At 32.4% G+C, this 18,106-nt stretch overlaps 3 protein-coding genes across 4 annotated transcripts; 1 reads left to right on the top strand and 2 right to left on the bottom strand.

Annotated features, from left to right (window-relative positions):
* Positions 1-6,241: 6,241 nt before the first annotated feature.
* On the bottom strand, positions 6,242-8,782 carry LOC108989166 (cytochrome b561 and DOMON domain-containing protein At3g07570). Its single transcript, XM_018962684.2, has 4 exons — positions 8,453-8,782; positions 7,926-8,337; positions 6,938-7,224; positions 6,242-6,630 (listed from the first exon to the last, which is right to left on the bottom strand). Exons 1-4 carry the CDS (start codon positions 8,636-8,638, stop codon positions 6,400-6,402), a joined length of 1,116 nt encoding a protein of 371 aa, XP_018818229.2. The 5' UTR covers positions 8,639-8,782; the 3' UTR covers positions 6,242-6,399.
* An 807-nt stretch (positions 8,783-9,589) lies between these two features.
* Positions 9,590-12,044, top strand: LOC108989167. 2 transcript variants are annotated; one of them, XM_018962687.2, is made up of 5 exons: positions 9,590-9,970; positions 11,105-11,180; positions 11,274-11,452; positions 11,567-11,639; positions 11,749-12,044. In XM_018962687.2, exons 1-5 carry the CDS (start codon positions 9,818-9,820, stop codon positions 11,901-11,903), a joined length of 636 nt encoding a protein of 211 aa, XP_018818232.1. In that variant the 5' UTR covers positions 9,590-9,817; the 3' UTR covers positions 11,904-12,044. The 2 variants fall into 2 exon arrangements, with proteins under 2 accessions (XP_018818232.1, XP_018818231.1); XM_018962686.2 differs by having other exon boundaries at positions 9,591-9,970; positions 11,265-11,452.
* A 317-nt stretch (positions 12,045-12,361) lies between these two features.
* LOC108989168 lies at positions 12,362-17,832 on the bottom strand. Its single transcript, XM_018962689.2, has 6 exons — positions 17,678-17,832; positions 17,531-17,562; positions 15,295-15,486; positions 14,166-14,216; positions 12,773-12,840; positions 12,362-12,688 (listed from the first exon to the last, which is right to left on the bottom strand). Exons 1-6 carry the CDS (start codon positions 17,749-17,751, stop codon positions 12,599-12,601), a joined length of 507 nt encoding a protein of 168 aa, XP_018818234.1. The 5' UTR covers positions 17,752-17,832; the 3' UTR covers positions 12,362-12,598.
* Positions 17,833-18,106: the final 274 nt, after the last annotated feature.

An 18,106-nucleotide genomic window follows, 5' to 3' on the forward strand; every position in this document is an offset into this window, starting at 1 on the left:
TAGTTGTTTTCGTAATTTTTTTCCATTCATTTTATTTCATTTCAATTCATTTGGAGCGGTTCAAAATACGTTAAGAGGAATTGAGATAATTTATAAATAATAAAATTAAATTAAATTAAATTATTTATTATATTTTATATAAAAATTTAAAAAAATTATTTTAAAATTTAAAAAAATTTAATTATTTATTATATTTTATATAAAAATTTAAAAAAATTATAATAATAGAATAAGATGAGTTGAGATGAATTTTAAATACAAACAAGATTTTAAATATTACAATTTTTCTAAATTTTTATATAAAATAAAATAAATAATTTAATTTTTTTAAATTTTAAAATAAAAATAATATAAAAAAATATATTTTAATAATATTTTATTTAATTTTTAATTTTAATTTCAACTTATATCATTTCTATAAAAACAAACGAATTCTAAAAATTATATTTAGATGTCGAAATGAAATGAAAATTAAAAAATTAAATAAAATATTATTTTTTAATATTAATATTATTTTAATATTTCAAAAAATAAATTATTTATTATATTTTATATTAAAATTTAAAAAAATTGTATTGATCGGATAAAATAAATTATGAGTTCCAAACGTACTTATTTGATCATAATCGAGTAGACGACGGGAGGAAATGATGGTAGCCAGTAGGAGCGAAGAAGAGACAGTACCGTTTCTTGTAGTCCAATTACAACAGCGCACGTTATTCACTCAGTTGTTTTCTCTTTTTCTGTGCCACTCCAATTGTTTCTTTCTTTGAAGCTACGTTTGGGTAAATTTTATCGAACAGTAATAGTTGAGTTATGTTACACGTAAGTCTCACATTCTGTACTTCATTTAAAAAATATATGATTTTATTTTTTTATTCTTATATTTCATATTTATTAAACATGAGGATAAAAGAATAAATTCACATACTTTTAAATAGTGTGTAGAAATGTGAAGTCTATGTATATAATTTTTCGTAATATTTTGTGGAGACTAATGATATATATTTAATATATTACATAATAATATTATAAAATAAAAATATTTTTATAAAATATTTTATAAAAATAATTCTCATTTAAAATATAATTATATAAAATATTGTAAAAAATATTATGTATAAGTCATTTTCTTTTATTGTGTATTTTATTATGTTAATTTTAATTTTTTTAAGTTAAAATATATGAAATAAGTTGAAATTAATTTAATTTTTTTTATAAAATTAAAAAAATATATATCAATAATTAATTTAGACTTTTGCTACACAACCTCCACCATACTCCACATTTTTTTAAATTTTTTAATATTTTTTTTAAAATTGTTTTTGAGTTTATTTTTTAAAAATTATTTCAAATTTTCTATTCATTATTTATATAATAAATATTTAATAAAAAATAATAAAAATTAAAAAAAAATGAAGTGTAAAGTATTAAAAAGTTGTAAAGATTTATTCTAACCAAAAACAAGAAAACGACAAACTTATCCCGCGTTCTCATAATGAAAAATTTTATTATCATTCTCACATATTGTATATCATATTTTCTTTCTCCTATTAAATATGTGTTATATAGATAATAAGTATAAGAATTCAATAAGTTTAAAAATAATAAAATTAAAAAAATATATTAAAAATAATAAAAAAATATAATATGGTGTGTGAAGATGATGAATAATTTATCTTTAGATAAATCTTATATAAAAGCCTTATACTACATATATTTATTTAATATTTAATATTTTTGTATTTTTATCTTAATATTTAAATACATATATATTTAAATAAAATAATAAAAATGATAAATTATATATTAATTAGATAAAAATGTGTGGTGTAAGGGTCTGATTTCTTCATCATTACTCGGTTTTTGTTAGGTGGATAGAGTTTTACAATCGGGTCGATTATTTCGATCTATTGATTGGACCAGACTATTAGGACTTTAAGGCTAGTTTGTTTATATAAAATTAAATTATTTCTTCTAATTTTATATCATATAATCATTACAATTTTTCAAACTACTACAAAATGTATAATAAATAATTAAATTTTTTTAAATCTTAAAATAAAAATTATACTATAAAATTATATTATAAAAATATTTTATTTAACTTTAAACAAAATATTTTATCTTATCTCATTGAACTACGTAACCAAGCGAGTCCTTAAATTGAACTAGACTGGTTTTTTTGGGTCCGATTGGTCTAATCGAGATGTTTCTAAGCACTATTTTTCTTGCTTTTTCTCCAAATTTTGCCAAAAGAAATTGTCTAATATAATTTTTTAATATATATATATAATTTAAAATATATATTCTTAACTACTTCAAATAATTGATATTAATATCTAAGCATAGATATTAAAATATATATAAATTAATTTTGTTAATATTTTGTGTATTATCAATTTTCAATAATAGACATTCATATATGACATATTAGTTAATGGTTAATAGCATATCTTAACATTTTACATATTAATATCTAAGCATAGATAATTAGATTATAAAAAGAAATACATGATTATTTGGTATTGGTGAAATATACAGTAATAAAATTCAAATGAAATCAATCTAGACTAAAATGCAGAAATCTCGTTCTCTTTAATAAGATTTAAGCCCTCTGCGGTATATAAAGTTTTAATTTGACCTGTGTAGCATACATTCTCTTGACTTGTCTCCTCTAAGATACGACAAGTCAATTAATTGTTGAATAGCTCGAACCAACCTTGCATAAGTGATTGAGTCCAAAACTTCACTAGAAAAAACATATTTCTCTTATTCGGAAAATTCTTGAGAATATATACCCATTTTTTTTCTTTTTTAAAACTTTTGCTATTAATATAGGCTTCGGCTATTTTTCAGCAATTTTTTTCATGGTCATTCTACAAGAACCAAATGAATACATAGAAGATAAATGATATTTACAGTTATGACGTATACAAATGTCACACACTTATTTTAAAAAAAATAAATAAATATAAGACTCATATAAAAAAATTAAATTTTTAATAATGAATCTCATTCATTTACAAAAGGAATGCATGCCGTTTACAAAACACATGACATATCTAACAATACTCTATATAGAAGAAATGCACCAATGTGCATACGTATTGTGTTTTTTTTTTTTTTTTTTTAAATGTGCGTGTAAAAGTATCGATCCCCATAGTATTTTCCATACTAAAATACATGGATCTTTTTCTCAATGCACTTCTCATACAGTCTTTCCTAATTGATGAAAAGTGAATTGAGATAAGATGAGTTAAGATAAAAATATTGACATTTAAGATAAGATGAGTTGAGAATTAATACTTTTAGGTTAGGTTTGGAAAGTGAGTTGAGATAAGAGGAATTAAGATAAAAGTTAAAAATTGAATAAAATATTATTAGAATATTATTTTTTTAAAATTATTATTGTTTTGAAATTTGAAAAAGTTAAATTATTTATTATATTTTGTGCAAAAATTTATAAAAATTATAATAAAGAGATGAAATGAGATAAGATGAGTTGATATTAACTCTCAATCCAATGGACATAAGAGCATTGGCATTGCCAAGTCTAAATTTTGGCTAAAATTTCAAGTTTTGGCTAGATGAATCTAAATTAGACTAGCCATATTTAAGTCAAAATAATAATATAATTTTTTATATTTTATTAATTTTTTACAAAAAAGAATTGTAATATTTTGCAAATACACTTCATATATTAATTAATAATTTAATTTTAATTTCATAATTTAATTATTATTAATGAAATAGAATAATGTAGAAAATAACAGATTATTTATCAAAATTGAAATGGATAATATAGACTTTAAAATAATTAGATAATATAATGGTTGTTGGAAATGATTAAAATATTACTTTGGTGAGTGAATAGTGTCTAACCAAAGATGACTAGGGAGTTAATTTACTGTAACTTATATGTTGAGTTTTAATGGTTCGGCTAGTCCAATGTAGAGGATTTTAGAAAACTGAAGAAGATTCAAAGTCTAGAGTTGGTTGAAAAAAAATGGTAATGAAGCGATAACAAAAAAAAGTAAGGAGTCGGTTGGATTGAGAAATACTATCAAACTATTTCATATCATCATTATAATTTTTTTAAATTTTCACACAAAATATAATAAATAATTCAATTTTTTTAAATTTTAAAACAATAATAATATTAAAAAATAATATTATAATAATATTTTATTCAAATTTTAAATTTCATCTAAAAGACTAAAACTATCTCATCTCATCTTATCTTACTGTCCAAACGGGCTCCTAAGGCAACTAGGGGTGAGCTCCGACTTTGACTCTGATCGGATGATTGGAGTTCGGACCTCAAAGTCGAAGCTCAAAACTCCAATTGGAGTAGCAATTGGGCTTTTTCAGGCTCAGTTGCCCTACTCAAGCCTAGTTGCCCTATTAAGAATATGGGCTCCGAGTCTCCGATTGGCCCAATATTAACCCCTGTTTAATAGTGTAAAAAAAATAATTAAAAAAATCTAAAATATTGTAAAAAATAAGTTAAAAACAGAAGTTTAAATACAATAACTAAATCAAACTACAAATTGCAAACCATAAACTTAAATTTAAAACTAAAAATCGTAATACATTTAAATTTACAACACCAAAATATTGAATAATGTCATAAATTTCATTCAAACGTGAAATAGCCACAATGGCCAATGCCTCGCATTTGTCTTGGTTAGTCCATGCATTTGAGTCGATGACTTGATACTTGATAGTGATTTTCAATTTTCATGTATGAAGTTTTAACTTTTATTGATCATATATACTATATTTTATTTAGGCATTTAACTATAGACTTCTAAACCATCAGCCAAAACTCTAAGTGATATTATGAATTCACCTCCACCTCTAACTCTGACGAGTTTTGCATGATGGTAAATCATTCCATGGTGCGTCGGTCTTAGACTCTCAGTCATCTACAATTAGTATGGGGTTCACAGTTAGGTTTACAAAATCGTATAAATTATAAAATAAATAATGAAAATATTAAAATTATGTAAATAATAATTTAAAATCATAAAGTTACCTTATTTAAGTCTATAACTATCGGCATCAACGGTATCTACTCCAATGAGCGTTGAATTTAACCAGTTCTGTGTATAAACGATGGTCTCGACGGTAGTTAGAGACAATGAATTCCGATAAACATCCAAGACTCGACCTCCGGTACTAAACACCGATTTAGAGACAACCATAATGATAGAAATGACTAGCACATCTCGGACTATTCGGAAAAGAATAAAAAACTTGGTAAAATTAACATTCTACAAAGTTAATAAATGAAATGTATCACTAGGCGTATTGGCATCTTCCATCAAACAATGCTAACCTCATCTTATTTCAGAGCTTTGTGAAGCTCCAAACTTCGACTCCGACTCCGACTCCAACTGTCATTCTCGAAGTGGGCAGAGGGTTTGCACAGCCCTAAAGGCAGTCAATCCCAAAATGCTAAAATAGTGCAGGCATTGTACGTTGTTTGAAAAACAAATGATAGGCATGCATTTCTCTCTTGAGATAAACGGGAAAATTTTTTAATATAGTAAAAAAAATCGAAACAATTTAAAAAACACTTAAATGATCAATTAATCCATTGTAACTTGCCGACCTTAATGACTAAGTTTCATTTGGTTGTTAGATTCAATTGAGATCAACTCAGTTTAGTTTAATTTTAAACTAAGTCTAACATCCAAATACTCAAATTATTAAATTCATCTTAACTCAAAACTTTTTTATATGTGAGATCCACAATATTTTTCAATTCAACACTTAGTTACATGCGGGACTTACAACTTTTTTCAATTTTTCATAAATACATCTAAACTCATTTTAACATCCAAACACATTTAAACTAATATTAGATGGACTCCACAAATCTCACTCACCATCTCAACTCATTATTATTTATAAAGAACTAAATTCAACTTAACTCAACTCAACATCTAAACGCAGCCTAAATAAATTTAAAAAAATCCACCGTTATAAGACATTAAAAAAGATGTTATTACAAAAAACTATTTATTAAAAAATACTAACATTTGGTTACAATGTACGTTATTGCATATATTTTATTTTTGCAAAATGTATAACAAATTCTGATCTAGGATAACAAAGCGTTTGATTTAAAAAACTTAGGCATTTTTCATTTTTTTGATCAAGATGCAAATAATATTCGTGAAAATTTTTAAATTAATTCATTTAAATAAAATTTGTCTTTATGTTACTGTAATTTAGAGAAAATAATATCAAATAATATAGCAATAATAATAATAATAATAAACAATAAGAAGATTGGGACAATCATTGTTTTTTTTTTGGGGGGATGGTGGTGGTTAATAGTGTGATTACCCTTAATCTGCTATATATATATGTACCCAACAATGGATTTTACTTCCTAATCCAAAATCTTAACTCAAGAACAACAGTAGTGATGAACAAGACACAAAGAACAACTCCATAGCCAACACTCCATCCCCTTCCTTCTCCACCTAAATGGATCCCATAGAAGATGTTTGCAATTGTGAAAATAATTAGAATTCTCCCCACGTTCTGATGATACCAATTCCAGTACTTGCGTAGTTTTGACTCCTTGTTCGGTCGAGCCAAAAATGCCATTATCTGTGTAATCACGTCAACACAATGGTAATGTCACGACACTAATGTCACCTACTCCATCTACCAAAACCATTATAAAAGTATTATTAACAGAGTCATATTTTACAAACTTTTTATATAACTATGCTTTAAATGATGAGTATTTTTATAAAATAATTTATAAAAATAATATCACTTTATATAAATATTCTCATTTTAAAACATGATTATCTAAAGAGTCGTAAAAATAGTTGTGCGTATATCATTTATTTATTAATCCCTCTAAATTTAAAAGAAAAAATAGAATTGCTGAAGTGAAGAGACAGATCACCTGGAGGCAGCCAAGAACAAGAATGAAGATCCCAATACCCGTATGGGTACTGACATGGGCATTAAGACGATTTTTCAAGATGAATCCACACACTATTCCTATAATTCCAAGCACGAATCCGAGTAATTGAATTGAGGTATGAAGATAGAACCAAGTTGGGTCTTTTTGCTTAAAGTAACGAGCAACTATTGCTCCAATTATCATCAGAATGCCCCATCCTATCATATTCAGTACTCCATGGCTCCTCCTCAGCTTTACATATGGGCCTCGCGATGAACTACTTTGACCTGTTACGTTTATGACAACGGAAACATGAATTAACTTTATGCAATCTTTTGTCCATTATAAACTCTACTTAATTATTAAGTTTTTGAAAGATAAATAAAACTCTGAATTATGAGAAACGTTAGATATAAATTTCGGGATGTGTAAATTTCGTACAAACTCTTTTAAAAAATACGGAGTCTATCATAAAAAAAAGTATACGTTTTTGAACTAGAAATACTTTTATTTTCAAATGACTTATACGAGACTTGCACATTCAGATGATCTTATTAGAATAAATAGCCCATTTGAATAAGAGTTAAAAGGTCTAAGAATTCAGTATATACAAATATAAAACTTTCAAAAACTGATAAAAATGAAAATTACTGATTATTCTCTTCAACCCCTAGAGCACCCAACGCATTAATATTCTTTCCACAATTTCAAAAATAAAATCTTTAGCATTTATTTTTAAAAAACCCCCCACGCACCTAAAGGAATTTGAGCTCTGGCTAGCGATCCTTCACCAACCCAATGAACTCCTGTTTATGGGCTTGGAGATGATAAACAATGGTGTTCAAATCTTGTTTCTGTGATGTAACTCACGACAAATTAAACTACCTACCTACCTGGTTTTTGTTCTTGGAATCGTATGCTTATCATCAAATTGTTCAACAGTTCAAGTATTCAAAAGGCTGATCAGTGATCACCATGTTCTGCTTACCTGTTACATAGTTTATGGACGTAGAGACCTTCACTTGGTGCTCGGACAAGACATAGTTTGGCGCCGAGGGAAACGCTCCTGTCGGTCCGACCGAGTACAGCAGCCGAGTCTGCGGCTGCTGATCGTCATCGGTTTCCAACTGGAAGGCCATGTACAGACGCGAGGATTGGGAGATGATAGCTGTTGAGTTGCTGACAACCTTTAAGCTGCCCTGATCAGGCACCACAAGCCTCGGCGAAGGTCCACCCAGATGATACTGCTTAACCACTCCGGCACCGTCCGACGAGACCCAACCCACGATTGCACTGGATCCAACCATGGCGCCGGTAGTCGAGAATCCCATGGCTATGTAAGAGGTTGTGTCTGGAGCCGAAAGAACGAAACTCCATAGGTTGGATGCTGTCTGCGAAAACTGTACAGTTTTGTCCGTCCATGCAGAGATGAATTGTTTTCATTAATTAGAATTATGCTAGCAGCAGCTGAAATGGGTAATATTGATGAAATTAAGATGTAGTACTAGTACTTACTCTGAGGATGAAACCTTGAGAATCCCAAACAGAGAGACAATGGAGGGAAGTAGTGTTGAAAGACACCGAACCATTGAGATTTATGTTTGAGCTGCAGGATTCTGTTTGTGAATTCACAAGGGATGATGATAAACCATAGATATCTATGGCGAGCATGAAGATGATGAAAAGCAAAGATGCCTTCATTCTCTGATCTCTCTCTCTCTCTCGATCTTGACAGACATATACAAAGAAATTTTCGTACAAACAGTTCAGAACGAGCAAAGTAGTGGTTGATCATCATCATCAAAGAAGTTGATTATCTGGTAGAAGTTGAAAATACTGCCTTAATGACGAATGATTGACGTGGGAAGTGCTAACTAACATGGCACGTTCGGCATAAACCTGCTTACAATATTGCACCAATTTTACTAGTAAAAGGAGTAGGTGAGTTCCTACCTGGCTAAACACTTTTGTAATTGGATAGCTCTGTGCATGCTGATGCCTGCAGGTGTCAGCAATCCAACATCAAACCTCAATTTAATGGATAAAAATCGCCCTGGACTTCAGTTGCCAAACATCCCCAAACCTCCTGCTATATAAAATTTAAAGAAATGATAATACGAATAAGGTAAATGTCGCGTAATTATTTTAAAAAAAATGAATAAATATAAAATATATAAAAAAATTAATTTTTTAATAATAACTCTCATATTTTTTAAACGATTATACGATACTTATATATTTTATGATTGTATATAATATTACATTCTTCACGTGTAGAAAGGTTCAAACGAAATGTACCATCTCTATCCCGAGATCTCACAACAATGGGCCTTGGGCCCTTGGAACCAGTTACATCACCAAAAGGCTGAAGCCTGAAATGTTCTTTTGTCCACAGAAAGAACCACACAAATAATTCAGTAGAAAAAAGCCATGAATTCAATAGATAAAGACAAAACCTGTGACTCACGAGTTTGATTGGTGGCATGGCATTTATATATATGGTTGAAAGTCCCCTGCAAGATACATACACAGACAAAGAAATTATTACTGTATTTCTGGACGCTATGTATTCGATATTTATTTACTCAACAAAAGAAAGAAAGAAAGAAAAAAAAAAAATCAGTGGCACATATTGCCCCAAACACCATGTGGATCACAAGCATCGATCCTTTCCTCCTATGACCCTCTTTCATTGCACTCTCTTCTATTGTATGTTCAGCATTACAACAGTTTTCTTCTCCTTTCAGATGAAGACACTTACAAAGCAAGGGAAAAGATTGATTGGTTACTAGATAGAGAAAAAAAGTAAAGGAGAAGGGAAAAAAAGAAAAGGAGTGAGGATATATAGCATCATCTCTCTGTCTCTCTCTCTCCAAGAAAATGCAAATGACAATGATGCTGGGAAGATCAGGAGGAGGAGGAGCAATTGGAGTTTCAAGCTTTCCATCTTCGTCTTCATGTTCTTCTTCTTCTTCCTCCTCCTCATGTTTCATGCAAAATGCCAAGCTTACCTCGTTATCCACCCTCCCTTTGGTATGTATCTCTCCTATAACACCCTTTTTTCAGAATTGTAATAAATCCAACTCATCACCCAATAGATTTAAAGCTAAACATCTAAAATCTCTTGGAGGAAGGTTCTGTAATTTGTGCTATACTTCCAACCGGAAACTCCAAATACTCGATACAATCTCCTCATCGATATACATAGTTTTTCACTGATGGATATCAGAACTATAGGGGTTAGAGGAAGGGGACAAAGAATGGCCTAAACGACATAAGGAGTAGAAGTAGCTACTCACCATCAATTGATCATCTTCATATATCTCAAGTGTTACTTATGTCGTTCAAGGCTGCAACTGCCTTCAAGAGTTAGCTATAGGCCTGCTGATTGTCATTCAGGGTGCAGAATACTGCACAGCCTCCATTGTAGGCACATCTCTCGTGGTTACATTTGAAGACACAACACTACAGAGCTTCACGGCAACTCTAGAATTGGTACACACGATTCTGATGGATGCTAAAATGTTATCTAGGCTCTGATTCTCTCTCAAAAAGTACAGGGGAGACTGAAAAGTTCAAACGTGGGGTCTTATAATATAATAGTTTCATTAACTTGGTCTGGTATGTAAGACTCTCAATCTGTAGGGGTTGAGTCAAGCAAAGCTTTCTGTAAAGCTCAGATGAAATCCTTGTCCAAACTTAGTCTGTTGCAAGGGAAGGATTTTCCATGCTAGCCTGAACTCTGACTGCTACCCGCTAGCCTCAACCTCAACTTGTCTAGAATTTAGGCACATTTAGCTTGCTAATCTCACTATAATGGTTGAAAGTCTAAATATTTTTACCCTAAAACAGGGATCCAGGTTCATCTTCCTTTCCAATACCTTCTTCTACTTAAAAACATGAGGAATGATACTTGCAATCATGAGTGCGTAAGCGGCGCACAATCACTTTGAAAAAAGTAAATAAATACGGAACCTATATGAAAAATAATAATTTTTTAATAATAGACTATACTCTTTTCAAAGCGATTACAAGGCGTTTGCATATTTCACGACTATATGTAGCATTACTCTAAAAACATATATATATATATATATTTGTGGTTGGCTAGATGCATGGAGGTTAGTTTAAGTTTTTAAACTCAACTTTTTTTTTTTGTTGGAGCAGAAGGTATGTAAATTTGTAACCCATCACAGATACATCATCGCCTGCTCTACTCTGCAAGAATCATCGACTTCTACAGGTAAATTGTTACAGCGTTTTGGATCAACGGTTTAAGCCTAAGTTACATATACGGGCTAATAAAACTACATATTTATTGTGCTAGTGACTGCAGAAACAAAGGAAGTGAAGACAGCCCAAAAAAAAGCTCCAGCAAAGGCCAAACCTCCAGCAAAAGCTCCGGTCAAGCCACTTCCTCAGATGATGGAGGAAGATGTCATCCCTTCACTGAAAGCCATATTCGAAGCTCAAGATGATATTTCTGAACTTGAACTATCTTTCCATGATAACAGGGTAAGATTTGTACCTTTGTACTTTGCCAAAAAAAAAAAAGACTTAATTCCCATGTTTAAACCCTAGCCAAGAGTGTCCAACTTCATGTTTGTTGGGTTTGCTTAAAACTGACAGTTGGAAGGTTCCTTTCTAAAGGAAGGCAATCCTTATTTCTTTTGGGCATTCTTCCCCAATGGAGTCCTCACAGGTACTTCTTCTCCATGAAAAACTAAAGGAATGCTGAGTGTTATCCAATTTTACATTCCAATACCCACCATCAAGTTATCAACTACCCTCTGCTTTGGGAAAATATGCAGGTCCAAAAGGGTTTTCTCTGTCCTCCTATGGCTCAGAAGCAAGCACTGTTGAGCCCTTTCTCATTGATGAGAAGAAAATCACAGCGAACCACGTTGTCTTTTGGGTTGAAAAACGTTTGGCAGCCCAAGGAATCATTCCTGTGTGGAAAGATTAATAAATTGCTTCCAATTTTCATATATTCATTGCAAAAAGATGTAAGCTAATCACCCTTTGTAATTGCACTTTAAGGTACACACAATTTGTTCATACATATCAAATCACATAATTGATACTTGTGATCTGCTTCTTTTGGGTTCCTGGTGGCTCAAAGGCTTTAGTGTTTTTAGGTTCCTGGTGGCTTTAATTAATGGCTTTTATCAGACTCACGTTGTAAGGAAGTATATCCTGAAGAAGGGGATTTTCGTGTCTGAGCGATTCGTGGTCACATTCATTCGTCGCTTAGGTAATAATCTCCGGTCCACACTTCCCAAGTCAGCTTTCATCGTACAAACATGTTCCATAAACACCCATAGGTAATCTCTAGGTTATCCGGTCTGTGTGTCTACACACACAAACACACGTGTGTGTATATATATATATATAGAGAGAGAGAGAGAGCAGGCTCTTTTTGTATGCATACAAAAACATAACTTATATGGCCTATATGAGTAGCATATGCTTAATTGTGTGATGGTGAACATGCTTTTTCCCATAATCACGTACAGGCCGACAAAGTTTCTTACATAGTTTTGATGAACACAAACAAGAGGATAAGAGGGTGGTACTGATTTTTGTTTTTTGGCCATAAAGTAATACTGAAATTGAGTTACGAAAGTAATCTACAAATGCAGATCCATGTACTCCGGAGTGCTAATTGCCAAAATTGGCATTTGCATTGCGCATAGCACGGCGAAGTTCACCCAAGAAGTCCATCTGTGAACCGGAAGGTGGAGCCATTATCTGGAGATAAGCAATGCAAAATATGAGAGAGAGAGAGAGAGAGGGGAGGGGGGGGAGATGATCAGAGCGGACTTTCATATTCACCTGATGTGGAAGTTTAAATTGACCACCCCATGGGGATGCAGCACTTCCCGAGTACATAACTGGTCTCTCTGACAGATGAAAACTTAAAAAACGTAAATAAACCCTCCAGTATATTCACAAAAAAGCAATGCAGTCATAGTTAGATTAAACCACTCTTAATTTTTTATATGTGAATTCTTTTAATGAGAATATGGCCTTATCACAACTTGTTAACCCCATTTTTTTTTATAGGTATTATAAAAGTATGTGTAACAAGGATATCGGAAGGAATGGATAACTGTACAAACAACAAACAAGTCAGTACCATGCATCTATCATTTAGCCAGTACCAATGTAGGCAACTTTTTCAAGCTTCTTTTTCAAATCCGCTAAAAGTTACAATAAAAGGCCTTTAAACCAGCTTGAAAATGAGGTGGGGAATATCAGTTCAAGTCCCCGAGAGTTTGAAATTGAAAGCATACATTTGGTGAGGAGGTTTGCATCAGTTGAGCTGAAAAAACATTCGGTGAGGGAGGCAACAAAATGCAAGCCTCCTTAATAGCTTGCAATTAGGCCTAATTTCTGCAGCTTGTGTAAGCTTCAAGCAACCAAAGATCTCTTCATCCTTGGCCATATTCAATTATTTATCTCAATTCGTTCTAGAGTTTGCCTTACAGTCCATTTTACCTAAAATTTAAAAGTTACTTATAGAATTCCATCTTGAGCAGTCCCCACTCAACCTTCATTTGTCCAATGGTTTCACAGCCCCAACACCCAAATGTCACAACATGGTAAGAGATTAAACATCATTAGGTTTTGGAACTATGCTAAATTAACTGGACTTCGCCAAAATCCATTAGTCTATATTAAAATTGAATTTAAGCTCATAGCCTTTTTTTTTTTTTTAAATGACGGGGGAACCACCCCACGGCAGAGCCCTTAGAACTCACCCATGGAACCCAAACCCCGGGGGAGACTAGCACAGCAACCCAACACCATGGCCTCCCACTTAAATCATAGTTTGATCCCAAGGGGGATCGAACCTGTTACGTGGGGCACATGCACACAAGTTCGCCCTTACCACTTGGGCTAACCACGGGTGGGTTAGCTCATAGGCCAATCATCATAGCTCGATTACACTTCTAACCCTTTTCTTGAAAGGTGGGTGGACAATAAGAAATGTAAAGCAAACCTAAGAAATTCTGTGTAGATATTGATGATATAAAACATTTTTTATATGTAAAAAACAGTGATTGAAAACTGCCAATCAGTTCTCTTAAATATATATAATTGTGTGTTACATTAAACTCTATGCAATGATGAACTAATTCTAGCAACTCAAATTTTCTCAAGTTAAATCTAGGTTCCATCAAAATGGAGTGCACAAGAAAATTGTAGAAGCTGGTCCACTCACCAGATAAATCTGTTGATGGATTATTATAGTGATGTAACGCAGCTGCCCAACCTGCATTTAAAGATACATGAATAATGGATATACAAGATATCAGACGACATCAAAACGGTCTCACACAGACCACTGAAGAAAATAGTTTAAGCTTCTCTCTCGCACCAAGTGTTAATTGGGCAAAATTTCCATGCCAATTTTTACATCTAACACCCAAGAGATTTTATCATAATGTAAATATGTATCTCTTAAAGAAGCGAAGAATACACCACAGGTTTATGCTAAGGAAGAGTGAAATGAACTCATCAAACACAAAAATTACAAAAAAAAACAAAGGCCTGATTAAGGCTAGAATAAACAAGCCAAGATTGAAAAAGCTCAGCTGGCTTAGGCTCACAATCGTGGATTCCCTATCCTTAGATGAGAGGCCAACAATAATAGTGGATTCCCTATGCTTTTGTGCCATAGGCAAGTCATTATTGCAAGACCTTTTATTCATTAAGTGGATATCGCCAAAAAATTTTGAAAAAATTGGTGGGCTTGCTAAGCTGCCTTTGAGCTCAACAAATTTATGTCAAGCAAATTCAAGTGGTTTTATAGCTCAAAAGAAACTTGATTTAAGCTCAAGCTCATATAATCCTAATAGGCGAAGCTTGAGCAAGACAATCCCAACATGCCTCTGCTTGTTTGCAACCCTACAATGCATCATATTGGTGACTGGGAGTTTATTACGGGAACACTTCGATTTCTTGCTTGGAAATTAACTCACATCTAACAGGATTTCATCTTATCCTATGACTCACCAACCAGCCCATACAAATAGGATCTGGAGCATTTTGTAAAACATTGGAATGATTTTCATTGTTTTTCCAAAGGATTAGGTTGCCATGTGAAATGACCGAAACAACCCACATTATGCACCAAAATGGATCATCTGCATTTCAAGTGAATGAAAAAAATTCTTATCCACACTTATGGGAGGTAAAATGTCGTAGGCCCAAAGGCCAACAACATCATCTTAGGGTAGACTACAGGGACTGTACAGTCATAAAGATCTTTTAGGTAGGAAATGAGAAATCACATACAAGTAATCAATTAACACAAATAATCCTTTTAAGAGACTGTTGTAATGACATACGTTCATTCAAGAGTCGAGAAGCTTCACTGCTACAGCACCCTTCTAAAGCTATTAATCCCGAACGAGGGGTTTCATTCAGAAGATTGCTGCTCACCGAATCCCCATGATCAATGGGGGAGAGATTTCTTGAAACGGCAACTTGATTCTTCTCTAAATCATTTCCATGAAGATTGCTTGGTCTTTCAAACCGATCTAAAAAGTTTTAATACAATCGAATCAAATACAAAAGTTTGTATCAGCAGATGTGCAAATTGAGCTTCCAAACAAAATGCAGAAATAGATGTCCCATCTCGTAAGCCACCCTCTAACATACAAATATATTAACAATGCATACAGAATTTCATTGAGATCACAGCTTCATTTATAACACCCCAATGGAAGACCCAAACCACATGACCTATACTCCAAAAAAACTAGTCAACGATACAATTGGAGCCCCATTGGAACCTTATAAAGGGCAAGAACTTCTCATTCCCAAGCAATGTGAGATCTCATACACCACCTACCCTTATCTTTATCACATGGGTTATCACAATCTTCCCCCCTTAAATTCCCGACGTCCTTGTCGGGCTAGTCCGTCGTAGGTGGCATAGCTCAAGTCTCACATTTCTGGTTGTGATAAACTCCGATACCATTTGTAACGCCCCAACGGAAGACCCAAACCACATGGCTTATACTTCAAAATGAATAGTCAATGATACAATTGGAGACCCATTAGAACCTTATAAAGAGCAAGAACTTCTCTTTCCCAAGCAATATGGGATCTCATACACAACCTACCTTTATCATTATCATATGGTGTATCACGTCACTACTTCACACATAAATTTCCCAACTTCTTGGTGAAGAAAAGAGAGTTGAACGAAAAACACACTAATAGAGCATTGTACCAATTCCAAATATCTAAAGTTAGTTTCCTTATTGAATATTATACCAAAATAATTTTTCAATAACCTGAATTAACTAATCAGAATAAGATTTAACAAAAAAAATAATAAGAGATAAGGCCGTGTTTACTGTCTCATAAAGTCTCATTTTGAATGAAGATGACAATATTTGTTTATTAAAAACTTGAAATGGTGCATTTTGCCAAATCATGCAAACAGTCTGTGCTATTTGCTTCTGTGGTGGCTCTTATTAAGTATTAAAAAAAACAACAAAGAAGAAGAATAAATAGTGCCACCCTTGTTAATTGTTTCCAAGGGCTTAAGTCAGGTTGATAGGTTTGTACCTTCAGATTGGGATGAATCTATTCAATTTCCATGTGGAGACCAAGCCAGCCATTAATTAAGTTTTGGAATAATTGTCAAATTAAAATAATGTACCACTACCAGATCTATGTAGAACACTGCCAAAATTGGATGGCAAAAATGTATTCAATTTCATGGAAGGAATTGTGTGGAGAAACTCCTAATTACCCTATAAGGCTAAATCCTCGAAAAGGTTAAGAAGAATATGATACCTAAAGGGGCACCAAAGGCAACTTGTCAGATAGCATAGAAGGGGATGATATAACATGCAAAAATAACTATAACCGAAGATCCTAATAATCTTTATCATCGCCATCAAACCATACGCAGAGACTGGACATCACAACCCAATGCCAACAGATCCACAAAGAAGGAGGTGAAGATAATAATTGTTCCCTTATTCTCATGATCGATTAAATTTTGTTTGCCGATCAAAAAAATGATAATAATTGAGCTAAATATAAAGTCTGTAGAATGCCTACACTGATAATAGTAATACACTATATCCAAGCACTAGATCAGATCCGCAGGTCATTCATTGCATAAAATATTTAGAAAGAAAAGGCATTGAAATAAATGTAATTCTTCTAAAGCATGCATATTATCATTACAAAGCAGGACGCATGGAGGTTTCCCAAATACAAAATGCGAACTGTAACTCGTAGACCAAGCAGATAAATTCATAAATAAAAGGAAACTAGAGACATGCAGATAGGAAAAACAAAAGCATGATATGCACATTACTACACAAAGTAGGAATTGTTAATGATGGTTGAATTTTATTTACAAATCTAAGAAATGGGCATTCTATGATCATTAGGTTGCATAATATGCTGCTTCCTAACCCCGATGAATGAGCCATCATAAAAGTTATCACCATATGCCATAAAAATTAAAAGAAAAAAAGAAGAATAAGCGATAAGAATTTTTTGAGTAAAGAAGCGACAAAATTGGGAATACGAAAAAGAGGAAGAGAAAAGGATGACCTGCCGTCTTGCGCCTGTTCAGAGTACGATTCCTGCAATCGGAGTATTTTTCACATAAATAAATGTAGAAACAAAAACTAATCAATTTAAGAGAAAGATCTTAAATTTAAAAATCAATTTCATGCTAATAATTAAAATCGTAGGAACCTTTGATTAGGAGGAGCATAGCGCTTGATGGTTGTATCTGCTGCTTGTAGAGTTGGTGTAGGGTTTTCCAGCATCTCTCTCTCTCTCTACGATCAGTGCGAACTCGGAAAGGTCAGGCCGAAGAGACGGAGAGAGAGATACACGCGCACAGGTCATCGCGTCGGCCTTTTTTTTCTATTTCACAGACGGGTCGGGTCACGGGTGGATCGTCTACCCAAAATATATATATATATTTTTTTTTTACATGAGAAAGGTTGAATGGGCCAATATCGAGTCGGGTCGGATCAATGTTGTTTAGAGCCCATCAATGGGTCGGATCGAGATAATTACTTAATTAATTATCAATTAGAGCTGTTGATGCATTTTAATATTAAAATGGATAATTATTTTATTTAATGGAAATTTTATTGTCTTAAGATAAACTGTTCC

This window comes from Juglans regia, chromosome 14 (genome assembly GCF_001411555.2).
Source record: "Juglans regia cultivar Chandler chromosome 14, Walnut 2.0, whole genome shotgun sequence".
Classification (NCBI taxonomy): Eukaryota; Viridiplantae; Streptophyta; class Magnoliopsida; order Fagales; family Juglandaceae; genus Juglans; species Juglans regia.